We start from the raw sequence: 13,835 nt of genomic DNA on the forward strand, positions 1-13,835 counted from the left end.
CAAAGCGCGTATAACATAGTATATATACATATATTCTGCGGATGAGAGAAGACTGACACTGCTCAACCCTCAAAGCTCCGCAATGGAACCGTCAAAGACGAGTCCGAGCTCCTCCAATCCAGACCGTGACCCGCCGCCCCCCAACGCTCAACCTCACCGAAAGCCAAGGACTCGAGCCCGGATAAGCGCAGCTTGTGTCCGGTGTCAAAAGAGGAAGATTCGGGCACGTTTCCCTTGCCCTTGAAGGGGCACTCGCACGTTTGACTAACGAATCATGTCGTGATCAGTGTGACGGCGTGCTGCCAGCATGCTCAGGCTGCCAGAAGGCCGGTGTTCGATGTGTGGATGGCGGCACATCTCGTGAGATACCTCGAAAGTAAGACGGACGCTTGGCACATATGTGTACCTGTCGGAGATACGCTAACCAATGTTGTGCAACATCCATGCAGCTATTTGACCGATCTCGAGGCCCGAGTTGCGTGGCTAGAGTCCATTGTTCGGGACAGATGTCCAGATGTCGATCTCACCTCAGGGCCGGGGCGGCCATCGCCGGCTCATTCCTCAGCGCTCGCGAGTGGCCACTCGTCATCGCGCCAGGCGTCTCAGGAGTCTCCGGATGAGTCTTCGCCTCATGAGATCACGGAGCAAATCAGCTTGATATCCATATCAGGTGGCTCTGACCTTCGATATCTGGGACCCTCCAGCGGCCTCTTCTTCACCAAATTCGTTCTTGCTGGCCTGGCACATGTTGCAGACATTGAGACGGTGAACCTCCGCGGCTCTGCACCCCACGGTGAAGATGCGCTTCTCCCTGGGGACTTGGTTGACTTGCAGGCCAAGGACTTCCCGAATGACAAGAGGCAGACCATGTTCCTTACCCAGATATACTTTGACTCCGTTCACCTGCAGTTCCCTTTCCTTCATGAACCTACACACCATGCCATCATTAACAAGCTTTACATTGGGGAACCTTTGGATCAGCTAGAGGAGTTCCAAGCATTCATGGTCTTGGCCATTGGTGCTACAATCTATGGTCGTCGCTCGAGGCGGCACATGCTGGGCGAAGGCTACTATGCCTCAGCTCTGCAGCGTCTGGATAATGTGTTCAGGACGCCGTCGCTGGTCACCTGCCAGTGCCTTTTGCTGCTGGAAATGTACACTCTTCATGACCCGTCTTCTGGATTGAGCCTCTGGACTCTTCACTACCACTCCCTGGCAACGTGCCTGGAGCTGGGCTTGCACCGCGACGTGCGTAATACTCGCCATTTCAACCCTCTCCAGGTGGAGCTCCGCACGAGAATATTCTGGTGCATGTACACCATCAACCGACAATTGTGCACCATAATGGGGCGTCCGCTGGGATTTTTTGATGAGCAATGCGATCTGAGGGTGAGTCGATGCTTGCTTGTCGGGGCTTTATGGAGATGTTTGTTAACATGGTTTTGCATTCCAGCTACCCAAAGATGTGAACGACGATGAACTGACCGATGAGGGAGTGCGACCCTCCTCAAGACCACCCGGAAGCCCTACCACCATGACAAGCGCCATCCATCTCTTCAAATGCGCGAGGTTCAGCTCCGAAATCAAGATGGTCCTGTTTTGCACCGATCGGAATTACCCGCCTTATGTCACTCCGGCCATTCACGATGTCACGGCCTGGCGAACAGACATTATCAACCGCCTGCAAAAGTGGCGGCAGGAGATTCCCCGCCATGCAGAGGGAGAACGCACGTACTACTTGAACGATCTGTGCGAGATCAGATACAACGAACTTATGATGCTCGTGCTCCGTCCGAACCCCGTGTTCCAGAAGCCAACAAAGGCATCCCTATGTGAATGCTTCAGCAGTGCCATTGCCTGCAGCAAGCTTTACGCCAAACTTTACGCCGAGAACCAGCTGCGATATGGATGGCTGACTGTTCACTCACTGTTCCTGTGCATCATGACCATCTTCTACTGCGTCTGGACACCCGACGGTATTGCTGATCAGGTCAACTTTGATTGCCTGACCACGTCTTTGAAGGCGGCGTCGGATATTCTCAGTGCGACGGGAGAGTACTGGCCCGAAGCGAAGCGAAGCCGTGACGTCCTGGACAGGATCTTTTCGGCAACCATGAGACGTTTCGCTCCCCGACAAGAATTTCCGAAGATGCAGCCGCTTCTTTCGTCACCCAATTCTCAATCAGGAAGTGTCGCGGCATCAACAGGCTTGTCGGATAGTACGAGCATCTCGCCGCAAACCGGCAGCAGTAACTACGGAGACGGAATGCTGTCTTCAGGGGATGGCACCGTCTCCTCGGGGTCTCTAGATGGACTTTTGCCGCATGGTGACGGGCTGCTACATCCGGCAGACCCAGCACTGGCTTCACACGGGCTTTCTATGGCGGATCTCACACCAGCCGTGAATGCCGAATTCCCTCCTTACCCGACTACGACGCTGGACTCTTTCATGACGACGGATTGGCTTTCCTACTTTATGAATGCTGAAGATTTCGGCAACATGAACATGGACACGAACATGGGGGGGTTCGGCGGGCTAGACTTGACGGCGGATCCATCCGGGTGGTATCAAGGTGACATGAGCGTTATGGGAGACATGTAATGGAAAATGGAACGGCACCGTGAGTTATTGCATCAAAGTTCAGCGATAGTATAATACATTGTGCACCAGGTTTGAAGCATTACATTCGACTCACTTGGCTCGACGCAATGCAGCTCGTTTCTTACATCTACTGGCTTGGGCTTGTGCCTGTTAACCAACGTGACATGGATGCATGGAACGGTCAGCTGAGCCGTTTTCACACATGGTACTCGTCCGGCTTGTCGTTTAGCGCGTCATGTACCCCGGATTCAGCATCGGATGGAGCTTAAAAAGCGGCCGCTAGAAGTGCTGCGACGTCGCACCGAGCAACTGAGCACATGGCCGCTAATTGTGCTGCAGACTGTTGGAACCTGGGAGCTGGGCGGGGAGGTCTTGGACTAGTTGAGACTTGCACATGCGCACTGTGCATCTATTGGATGGCCATATCAAGCATCGCCACCGTCTCGACTCAACTCCATTGCTTCCCCTCTTTGTCAGCTCACGATGCTTCGGTCCCTTTGACGGCTCTTTAGAGGCAGACGTGGGCCGAATACTTCCCTCCAGACATTGAGATACGGCTTGAGGCAAGCCGAACACATTGCCAACGCCTTCTCCTTGTGGGCGACCTCGCGATCCCCCCTCCCCAGATTGGCTGCTGTGTTCGCCACGAGTCTCTCGAACCCGTCGATCCGATGTCCTCGACAGAAAATACGTCGCCTCCCATGGCAGACCGGGCCAACTCGACGGCCACCCCTCCATCCCCCGACAGAAACAAGAAGAAGCGTATCAGGAACTGGACCGCGGACGATCGCGCAGCCCATAGAGTATTTGAGCGGTCCCGACGAGAGGCGTTCAAGGAACGACTGACGGTGAGCCTAGACCGACAATGATTCGCGGTCTGTTCTTTCTGTTGTCTGCACAGAGCTGATGCGAAATTTGGTAGCTACTTGCTGGCCTCATACCCTCGCTTCGATCAACAGACCCCAATCGCCTGTCCAAACACGTCGTTATTGACCAGAGCGTCGCACTGCACAAGGCCGAGCAGCAACAAATCGCCGAATCCCTCGATAAGATTAATCAGCTTGTAGCCGAGCGCGACCAGCTCCTCCACGAATTAAATACATGGCGTCTGAACGCTGGACTTGATGCTCGTCAACCTCGAGTTACAGAGGATGACTCCGAAGCTACTACACTACCGGTGTTAGACGAGGCCAGCGCCTCGATATTGGGCGCTGGCGTTTCCTCCGTTGATGCAAGCAATGAGCATCAGGCAGCCGGAAGTGGGCAGATGTTTCTGGAAGAGCCGTCGTCATATGTGACTACAGAGCAGCCAAGCCTTCCAGTTGAACCTCCCATAGCTCCGATAGCCGAACCAACTGTCGCGTCGACTTCGCTTAGCCTGGATATCCCATGGATGTCAAATGAGATGGACTTCAACATGCCCAATTCGCTCGCTTTGACCACTGAATACAACGCTTCCGCACCTCCGAAATCACCAGCTTACACGCATTTGCCGATGCAGTATGACATGGTACCCAGCAACCTCGACGATGACACTCTACGCTTCAACACAACTGTGATGCACGTCACCGACCCGTCAACTTTTCACAACAGCAACAGCTACATTTTTACAGGCTGATAGCTTTTTTTCAAGAATTGATAAAATGTTCATTCTATATCCGCATTTGGCCTACATGGATGCAGCATACATACAAAGCCCGCCATATCACCCTCACAAGGCCCGAACCGCTGCCTCGATCTTGTCCTTGCTGCTGTTCTCGCCACCGGTGAAGAGCTCTAGAGCGATTGCCAGGCGCTCCTTGGTGATGGGATCAGCTTCGATTGCCTTGGTTAGCTCCTCTCCGCCGTTGGCAAGATAGTCAATGTCAGTGCTGGCCAGCTTGCCGTCCCAGTCCGCGGCAGCAAGCGGGTCGATGCTGGCGAGGTGACGCAACCTTTCGGGGACCGGAGGAGGGTTCTTGTACACGTGAACAGGCTTGGGTGCCCCTTCGCCGGGCTGTTTCGTGCCGTCGTACTTGAGCTTCGCAAGCTGATCCAGAACAGTGTGAGAGATTGTGGCCGAATGGCATCCCAGTTCGCCCGCTGCCATGGCCTCTTTGGCCGAGATGAAGCTGAGCCGAGCAGTCAGCCACAGTTGTTAGGAACCAACATCTTCTGCCTCACCTTGCATTCTTGAGAAACGGCTGCTCTTTGCCAGTCTCTCTGTATAAGCGTCGATACGTTTCGAGGATTTGGAAAATGCGGGCGCTCATTGGGTGTTGGGTGGCGGGGTCCTCGACATTGGGCCAGAGCGAGAGATCATCGTGTGCTCGAGTTTCTTGCAGAACATCAATCCCCATCCTCAAATCATTATCAGAAGACAGGCTTAGGACGTACCATTGAAGTAGGGACTGATGTACAGCATCCCTGCCTGACTACAAGCGATAGCCTGAGGCAGGCCGAACAACGCCGTCCCCAGTGTCGGTATTCCCTCAGCGCTCAGGATCTTGGCCGCGTTCAGAGCTGGTCCAGTGGATGGAATCTTGATGCAGTATCGGTCTCGGCCAATGCCGGCCCTGGCAAATTCTTGGTCATACAGCCGAGCGTGGTCGAGCGTCGCTTGCGTGTCATATGCCTTGGAGGGCAGGGTTTGAAGGAGGACGCGGCCTTGGATCAGATCAATGTTCTTCTTGCACATCAAGACGGCCTGCAGGATGTCAGTACACAAAACCCTCTGATCGAGCAGACATGGGACGCAGAGGTTCAATCACCATTCTGGTGTAAATTGCCAACCATCCTTGGTCCTTCAACTCCTTTGCCGTTTGGGCCAGTAGCTCGGCGTTGGAAGGGTGGCCGAGCTGGATGTCGACCCAGAGCTGGTTACTCGTCTGGTCGTGCGGCTTTATGGGCATGGACTTGATGTATTCGGGGTCCATCCAGTCGACGTCGACGTTGACTGCGCTGTTCGTCAGCATCAATGGGCCGATGCAGCTTGTGAGAGGTGGATTTACGTTGCTCTTCGAGCTTCTCAAGCCATGTCTGAGACTCTTTGCTGCCCATCGTGTAATCGGCCTTAGAATTCGCGAGATCAAGACAATGTCTGGTAGTGTCGGTAGTAAATCCTGTGGGTAGCCTGTGATAGTTCAAAGGAAGAGCTTCAGACTGTGTTGACACTTCTGCAAATCTTTGGGCAGATGGCGACGTTTGCACAAGGCTTATATAGCGATACTTGGTTCATTTTACCCACATATAGCAGATGGAAACCCCTCTCAAGGACATCAGACCAGTGAACATCATTCAGAATCTACTTCTCGAACGACTCTAACCGAGTCCCCCTCACCTCTCCCGAGGGACCTGTACAGGGCTGAGTTTGAAACACGCAGGGCAAAGCTCTGTAGATGCGGGGAAAGTTCCCAGGTCAGTCTATTTCCCCTGCCGTTTTGACCATGCCGTTAACTACCATGCGACTGCTTAAATGGCTAAATAGAAATTGAACGCGTAGCACGAGCTTCTGCCAAGTCATAACACGCAGGGCAGAGGGGAAACGGGTCCCCGCACCTCAGCTAGCTCGGAGCACACGCAGGGCACAGTGAGGAATATTGCGGGATGGCCATCTCCAACCGGGGTCGGTCGAATACCGAGTGGCGCATCGGTGGGTTGGAGACACGCAGGGAATTAGATGGGAATATGGGGCAGTTTTGTTCATCTCATCAAGTGAGGCGCCCTGGTTATTGGAAGGAATGTCTGCCAGTGTATGTGCATACAACGATCCAGGCCTCTTTCACGTCTCATTCAAGTCCCCTTGTAAACACAGTCAGAGGAGTAGTAAATAAAGCCTCAATTCCCGATACCTCGAAGGCGTGGGATTCATTGTAATACATGCAGTATTGGAGGAGTAATGACTGCTCTTCGTCGCGGTGAGACAGAAAGTTTAATCCTACCACTTTCTTCGGCTTCGACGTGGCTGGGAGGGGGGAAGCCAAGCAAGCCATGGCGCCGCTCTAAACAAGCCGAACGCAAAATCCGGGGTTGGAGAGCCACACTATCGAACCCCATGGGGATGAAAGCTTTAGCAGACTCACGATGATCGGAACGGGGCCGAAAACATCTATATAATGGGTGCGATGATCTGCCGGAGATTCATTATCTGTGCATGCAAGGCAGCACGTCAAATGCGCGCCGCATTCATCGTGACACTCTTCCCCGACTGATTGATCGCCATGGCTCATTCACCGGATTTGAAGCAGCCAAAGGACGAGTTTCTCTCCCATGTGGAAGACGCAAGTCCAAGCTTCTCTCGCAATGTCAACGCAAAGTGGGCTTTCTTGCCATCACGAGCAACCTCGGTGTGCTACGGCTAACCTCTTTCTATAGGATCTGGAATCCCTTAATGGGAATTACCAGAGAGGACCTGCGTTCCCAGGTCACTGCATTCTGCAGAGAATATGGCTTCCAAGACAAGCAGGACACCTTCTTCAGGGGCGCCCTCGCAGCTCAGAACCCAGTCGGCTATGAAGATATTCCAGAGTTGACTGATGATGACAAGTACTGGCTCAGACGTGAGGTCACCAATCGCTGGCACCTGCCCAGAGCTCTTTACTATACCATTGCCCTCTGCTCTCTTGGCTCTGCCATTCAAGGCTGGGACAATACCGGTGCCAACGGTGCCAATTTGTCTTTCCCCCAAGAATTTGGCATTGAGAACAATGGCTGGCTTGTTGGTGTCATCAACTCTGGCCCAACGCTCTTTGGACTGCTGTCTGCATGGGCGGCTGATCCGGTGAACAACCTCCTCGGCCGCAGGGGCACCGTCTTCGCCACAGGGCTGTTCTGCATCTTCCCCGTCCTTGCCCAAGCATTTACGCAGAACTGGTGGGGCCTCATGATCTGCCGTCTGTTCATGGGCCTGGGGATGGGTATCAAAATCTCGACAATCCCCGTCTTCTCTGCAGAGGTTGCCCCGGCGTCCATCCGAGGTGGCCTGGTTACGAGCTTCCAACTTTGGGTGTCCTTTGGCATGTTTGTGGGTTACTGCTGCAATCTGATCTTTTATCGGGTTGGCAAGCTCGCATGGAGGTTTCAGCTTGCTTCTGCGTTTGCGCCGGCCATTCCTGTGGTCATTTTTGTTTGGTTCTGTCCAGGTAAGCTAACGCATCGAGCCCCCAATACAGGATTAAGAACTAACACATATGATCAGAGTCACCCCGCTGGTTGATGAAGAAACGACGGTATCCCGAGTCGTTCCAGTCATTCTGCCGACTGAGGAATACCGAGATGCAGGCTGCCAGAGACTTGTACTATGCCCACTGTCAGGTCATGGAAGAACGGGATGCCTTTGCCGGCGTCAGCTTCCTGCATAGAGCACGGGAGCTGGTCACCGTGCCTCGGCTACGGCGTGCCGCTGTTGCCAGCGGATGGATTGTCATTAGCCAGCAGTTCTCCGGAATCAATATGTAAGGATCCTCCTACTCGTCAACAACACTTCAAGGCTTCGTCGCTAACGGATTATTGTAAAGCATGGCTTTTTACAGCTCAACTATTTTTGTTGAGGCTGGCTACTCAACTCTCAGTAGCCTGCTTGCCTCTATGGGATTCGGACTCGTTCTCTTCGTCTTTGCCTTTCCGGCGGTGTATACCATGGATACCTTTGGTCGACGCAATCTGCTCCTCACAACATTCCCGAATATGGCCTGGTGCCTACTTGCGGCTGGGCTCTGTTTCCTCATGCCAACCTCTAACAGTGCAAGAATCCCCTGCATCGCATTTTTCATCTACCTCTTTACTGCCTTTTACGGACCAGGTGTGTATCCACGTCTTCCGAACGGGATGGCAAGTTACTGATCACCAATCAGGTATTGGTCCGCTGCCGTCCATCTACTTCGCTGAGGCGTTCCCCTTGTCTCATCGGGAGCTTGGCGCCGGTTTGACGATCTGCATTAATAATGCTGTTGGTAGTGCATTGAGCCTAACCTTTCCCTCGCTACTGAAGGCACTCGGGCCTACTGGTGCGTTTGGGTTCTACGCTGGGCTCAACATGCTGGCATTTGTGGTCATCTTCTTCATTGTTCCAGAGACAATGTATGCCTTGTCATTATGTCTCTCCTTTAATATGATCAGAGCTAATCTTTGTTCAGGAAACGTACCTTGGAGGAGCTTGACTACATATTTGGCGTCTCGACACGGCGTCATATGTCTTACCAAGTCGGTACGTGGCTGCCTTGGTGGATCAAGAGATACATCTTCTTCCAGCGGAAAGCAAAGCTTGAGCCTCTTTATAAGCTGGACGGTGTAGCCGACTCGACGGGTGCTCAGTAGGAGATGATCGAAGAAGAGCGAGAAGTCTGACGTTTGATGGATGGTGAGCAGATGCCATTGCTGCCGGTTGGAGAAGGTCACGCTCTCTCAAATGAATAGCATAATGATTCATATATTCTACTTGTATCGCCTCCCATCTTCCCTTTATGTAAGCATAATTTTTAGTTGACTTTAGCTATATGATACAATGAGGCGTCTGATACATGAGACAAGACCACGACAGGTCTGACGTTGTCTTCCATGATGAACTTGTGTAAAACGGCCATGGAGCATCAGGGTGAGTATCTAGAGTGACCGGAACACGGAAGTGCAAGGATAACACGAATTAACTTGACTCTCATTGATCGGTCGGAAATCAGGGGAGCTAAGTATGTGATAGTGCATAAAACATAGCAGAGCTACCAAGTCAATTTCTGCGAGGAGATTCTTGAGATGAGGCCGTCTCTGTATCCGCTTCAACCAGATTGGCCTCTTATCTTCGGCCGAGACATGTTTCGAGCGCATGTCGTAACATTGGTAGCGCTTCACATACCTACTACAAGTGAAAGGCTACGCCCTTCTTGTAGCTGCTACCCTGGGCCTGTTCCTCATCCCATCCAGAGATAGTAGGCTCTACAAAAGAGATATGTTCCGTATGATAGTGGATTGCATTGCATACCGCCATGTTCAGCTTCAAGAACAGAGAGTTGAGCGGAGCGCCAGTTTAGATACTCATTTCCTCCTGGCCTCGACGATCTCCCGGACAACCTTTGCTGTCGCCTTGACGATGAGCTCGTGCTCGTGTTCGTGAATCTTTGCCTCCAGAGCTTCAAGGTCCTCTCCTTCCCACTCAATCTCCTGAATCATGATGGGATCACCTCTGTCGACTTCTTGGATGACATAGTGAACCATGATGCCGGTGTACTGGATCTTTCCGGCCTTGAGATCCTCGTAGGCTCGCTCAATCGCATGAGCCCCGTCAAATTGCCCTGCGCATCAATGGGTCAGTCTTTGACTGCCACTCATCAGTACTATAAGCAACTTACCAGGTAATGCGGGATGCAAGTTGATGACCTTGATGCCCACCTCTTCCAACGGCCTCAAGAATTCTGACGAAAACACCCACATCCAGCCTGCCAGGACGATCAACTCCGGCCTTTCGTCCAGCTTCAGGATCTTTTCTGCCAGGGCAGCATCGTACTGTTTCCTTGCCTCTGCGATCTTCGTTTCATCCTTCTCCCCTTTTGCGAGGAACCCGTTGCTGATCATGTTGAAGTATTCCCATGGGATGCCTGCCTTTTCTGCTCGAGTGGTAGCAAATGCCTTTGCGCGATTCACAATCAGGCGAGTAATTCTGCTGTTGGGAATGGCATCGCCAGCGATAGCGTCTATTAACGCCTGGAAGTTTGAGCCATTGCCAGAGGCCATGACAAGGATACGGCAAGGCTCATCCTGGTGTGCCATATTTGCGGAACTTGGTGATACGAGGCGCTTGACTGGGTGATAATCCGGGATGTTGGTCAGAGAGGAAAGGAACAACAATGAAAGGAGATGCTGCGGAACGAAACAGCAGAGTCACGGTATATCTGATCAAGCAGTGAGATATGAAATAGAGAGTTGTCAATAGCAGGGTAAAGAGGGATTGGAGCTCATGAAAAGAGTCGACGGGTGTGATGCAAGCAATGATCTGATGGAGGGGTCATTTCTGGCTTAGCACCAATTGAAGCTGTCAGCTCGAGGCAGAGATTTTTGCAGGAGGTGGAACAGCGTTGTTCCGCGACCGAGCTTCCACTGATTGACCTGGGCGAATATTCTCGCGGCTTGGAAGCTGGAGTAAAAGAGCCAGTTCGCTCTATCGGTGCTTGACTGTACTCAGTAACTCGCAGCAACAACGATAGTAACAGCTTGGTATGTAGCTCTCTTGCCCAGAAAAGGAAGTTTGTGATAGAGCATTGTAGTGTTTCCCATGACTCCGTGGGTGGGTGGTTGAAAGGTCCACTAGAGTGAATGCTGGAGGAGTATGCATCGAGCCTTCACTGGGTTTTATGCTGTTCTACCTTGTGATGTTCTCCGTCATTGAATAATTACTATACCTTTCAGCGAGTGTGCGTCGTGGTATCATCGTCAGCACGCAAAACTACCTGAAATGTAGCCGGAGGCAGTCGGTGCGCTTCGAGACAGTTCCAGGCAATGGGAGTCTCACTTAACACTGTATAAATTCAAGCCTGTAAGGTGGGTCAGCGCCTGATTTCTGGCCTATTCGCATCCTTCTTTAATGTGGCGAGGCCTAAGGCTTGAGAATAAGAGTCACCATTCGCACCGTGTGGCTCTAGAATAGTTGCATCATCTTCGTCTTCCATGCCATTTGAAACGGTTCAAGTCACCAACTTACTTACATCGAGGCAAATACAAACAACCGGCGGAGGCATCAGTTTCACACCATGACCAGCTCGGACGATTCCATCGCTGTACCACGAGGGCAGAAGTCATGCCTCAACTGTAAAAGTACACTTCAGCTCCGTCAGCCAACTCGGCTTGATGTGATCAAGTCGGCGACGACTAACGTATCCTAGATCGCAAGATTGCCTGTGACAGACTCATGCCAGCGTGCTCTTCTTGCAAGAGGAGGAAGAAGATCTGCTCTGGATACGACTACAATCTGTCATGGCCTCGTGACGGCGACGAGCGTCGGGCCATGACTGCGCAGGTGCGCAGCCAGAAGTACCCGGCCAGTGCATTTGCATTCCTAAACACCTCCAATGCGGATATGATGCTTTACTACAACGGCGCGGCTTCGAAATGCGAATGTGAGATTCTGAGAGGTATAGCTGTCATTCTTCTTGGTTCCGCTAACAGGGAGATATTTGCGCTGCAGCCGACAAGATAGCCGTGTGGATGCCATCAATACGCCGCTCACCACAACTACCCCGATTCGGGAGTGACAAGCATCCGATATGTAGGTATAGTGTCATCTGACTACTGTGTCGAGAACAGATCATTGAACATTGTGCTGACGATCTCGATTTGGTTCATAAGATGACTCCGAAATGTCGTCTGCTGTCCGACTCATCACTTCTCGGGGTGATTTGCGACAGGATGTGTGTGGCCTTCTTCGCCGCATGTCGCTCACAGATAATGGTGTGGCATCTCTTGCAGTTCGGTATGCCATGAACGCCATCTCATATCTCTACCTCAGAAGGTCAGATGAAGCCATGCTGCATCAGATGCGTGCTGTTTCTGCGCTGCAAGGCGCAATTGATCGGATCCAGGATCCCCGATGCAGAGCTCAGGCCATTGCCGCGAGCTTGTTGCTCAGCCTATACGAGGTTTGTAGCATCGCTGTGCGCTCGGCTTGATTCCAGTCGCTCACTCATTTCATGGCTTTCTTCTCAGGTCCTCTGTCCCGGCGGGCAAACCACCGTATGGTCAGTCCACTTTGATGGCTGCATGACGATCGTCAAGTCAAGCTACCAAGGCCTGCAAGTCAACGAGGGAGAACATGCAACGCTCCTGGATTGGGTATTCTACCACAACGTTCTCTACAAATTCAGCTTGCAGCATTGGCAGAGACGCACCCCGGAAATGGCAGCGATTGCCCAGCGGGATATGCGCATTTCAAGAATCGTTTCAACCAGCCATTTCGTCACGGTACGGCGCTTCCAATCCTCGCCCATTTCGGTAACTAACATGCATCAACAGATCCATAGTACCCTCGGCTGCTCGCTCGAACTCTTGGAGTACCTGAGCAGATCTATCAACCTCGTCAAAGATCGAGATGATCCAGACTACCTATCAAAACGCCATTCGCACGCCATTTATGACCTCGAAAGAAACATCAGAGACATTGACCAGCAGCTTTGCAGCGGCATCGATAGGGAAGACTACCACGTCGCAGGGAGCAGGAAGCGTTACCTCACAGTTTCCCGCATGTACCAGCTTGCGGTCCTCATCTATCTGGATCGCGTGGTTCGTGGTTCTTTTGCCGAATCGCGCCTGTCACGTGCAAGTGCAGAGGAAGCATTCGGCCTCCTGCGCGATCTCGGCTCGTGTGAAAGACCGTTCATCATGGTCATGCTGGCCCTACAGGCTGAGAATGACAGCGACAGGTTGCTCATTCTTTCCACGCTGAAAAACGCAATTCACGAGAGGCCACTGAGCAACCTCACCTCCACAGAGCGCATCATACGGCGGATATGGGCACAGCACGACCTCCATGGGAGTGCACAAGCTGATGCCTTGAAGATTCTAAACACCGTCATCAGCACCAACGAAATACCGCCCTCCTTCACCTGAGACCATCAATGCGGGGAAGTTATACCGCGCGACTGTAAACGGACGTTCTCCGATTTGGCGTTGATGCCTAATCTTGGCCCGACAGCATCCGTTGGCTGGGGAAAGTGAGGGGGCTCGCACATGGTGATGCTGCCAAGAAGAATGCTTTCGCAGAATCAGCGGGAGTCTACCGAGTACGAAGAGAAGCACTACCTAGGCACTACGGCATCCCATGTATGTTCGGCGTCATAAGGACCTAAGAAGTCATCTGGGAATTCTCCGATTCTCCGCAGGATGTAAACTTGCTTCGATACAAAAACTCATCACTTGCATTTCCCATCCCCAGGGTTGACGCAACTGCTCGCGGCGGTGGGGTGAAAACATGCTGCTGTTTGACGATCTCGGCAACAGTTACGAGGCACGCACCGGGTGATTCGAGTAAGTGGGGGATCCCAACGTCTGTGATCAAGGCTTATCCCCGCCAACGGATCGTGTTCCTATTTGTCGGGGAACATCGGCCTGCGCAGCGGTGAACGGATCCTGCATTCTTCACGATGCTCAGACTTAAGCTTGAGCTGACATCTCCTGCCCCGCGACATAAAATACGGGATGCCCCCCGGTATAAGACGAGCGACCTGACAGCAGAGGCAAACAATCAGATCAGAGTATAGTAGTAGCAAACACGTCG

The 13,835-nt window shown here is 52.4% G+C and overlaps 4 protein-coding genes across 4 annotated transcripts; 3 read left to right on the top strand and 1 right to left on the bottom strand.

The window, feature by feature from the left end:
* Positions 1 to 345: 345 nt before the first annotated feature.
* Positions 346 to 2,659, top strand: TRIREDRAFT_76220 (DNA-binding domain-containing protein; the record flags this gene model as incomplete). The annotated part of the gene is made up of 2 exons (XM_006963553.1): positions 346 to 1,389; positions 1,454 to 2,659. 2 exons carry the CDS (start codon positions 346 to 348, stop codon positions 2,600 to 2,602), a joined length of 2,193 nt encoding a protein of 730 aa, XP_006963615.1. The 3' UTR covers positions 2,603 to 2,659.
* Positions 2,660 to 5,329: 2,670 nt separating this feature from the next.
* Positions 5,330 to 8,896, top strand: TRIREDRAFT_105260 (uncharacterized protein; the record flags this gene model as incomplete). Its single annotated transcript, XM_006963554.1, has 6 exons — positions 5,330 to 5,361; positions 6,956 to 7,722; positions 7,779 to 8,034; positions 8,098 to 8,381; positions 8,434 to 8,659; positions 8,716 to 8,896. The coding sequence occupies 6 exons, from the start codon at positions 5,330 to 5,332 to the stop codon at positions 8,894 to 8,896; spliced, it is 1,746 nt and encodes a 581-aa protein (XP_006963616.1).
* Positions 8,897 to 9,587: 691 nt separating this feature from the next.
* Positions 9,588 to 10,512, bottom strand: TRIREDRAFT_120884 (formyl transferase-like protein). Its single transcript, XM_006963737.1, has 2 exons — positions 9,922 to 10,512; positions 9,588 to 9,864 (listed from the first exon to the last, which is right to left on the bottom strand). The coding sequence occupies exons 1-2, from the start codon at positions 10,337 to 10,339 to the stop codon at positions 9,608 to 9,610; spliced, it is 675 nt and encodes a 224-aa protein (XP_006963799.1). The 5' UTR covers positions 10,340 to 10,512; the 3' UTR covers positions 9,588 to 9,607.
* Positions 10,513 to 11,316: 804 nt separating this feature from the next.
* On the top strand, positions 11,317 to 13,168 carry TRIREDRAFT_105263 (uncharacterized protein; the record flags this gene model as incomplete). Its single annotated transcript, XM_006963555.1, has 6 exons — positions 11,317 to 11,380; positions 11,449 to 11,682; positions 11,751 to 11,831; positions 11,912 to 12,201; positions 12,338 to 12,523; positions 12,575 to 13,168. 6 exons carry the CDS (start codon positions 11,317 to 11,319, stop codon positions 13,166 to 13,168), a joined length of 1,449 nt encoding a protein of 482 aa, XP_006963617.1.
* Positions 13,169 to 13,835: the final 667 nt, after the last annotated feature.

This window comes from Trichoderma reesei (genome assembly GCF_000167675.1).
Source record: "Trichoderma reesei QM6a unplaced genomic scaffold TRIREscaffold_5, whole genome shotgun sequence".
Taxonomy (NCBI): Eukaryota; Fungi; Ascomycota; class Sordariomycetes; order Hypocreales; family Hypocreaceae; genus Trichoderma; species Trichoderma reesei.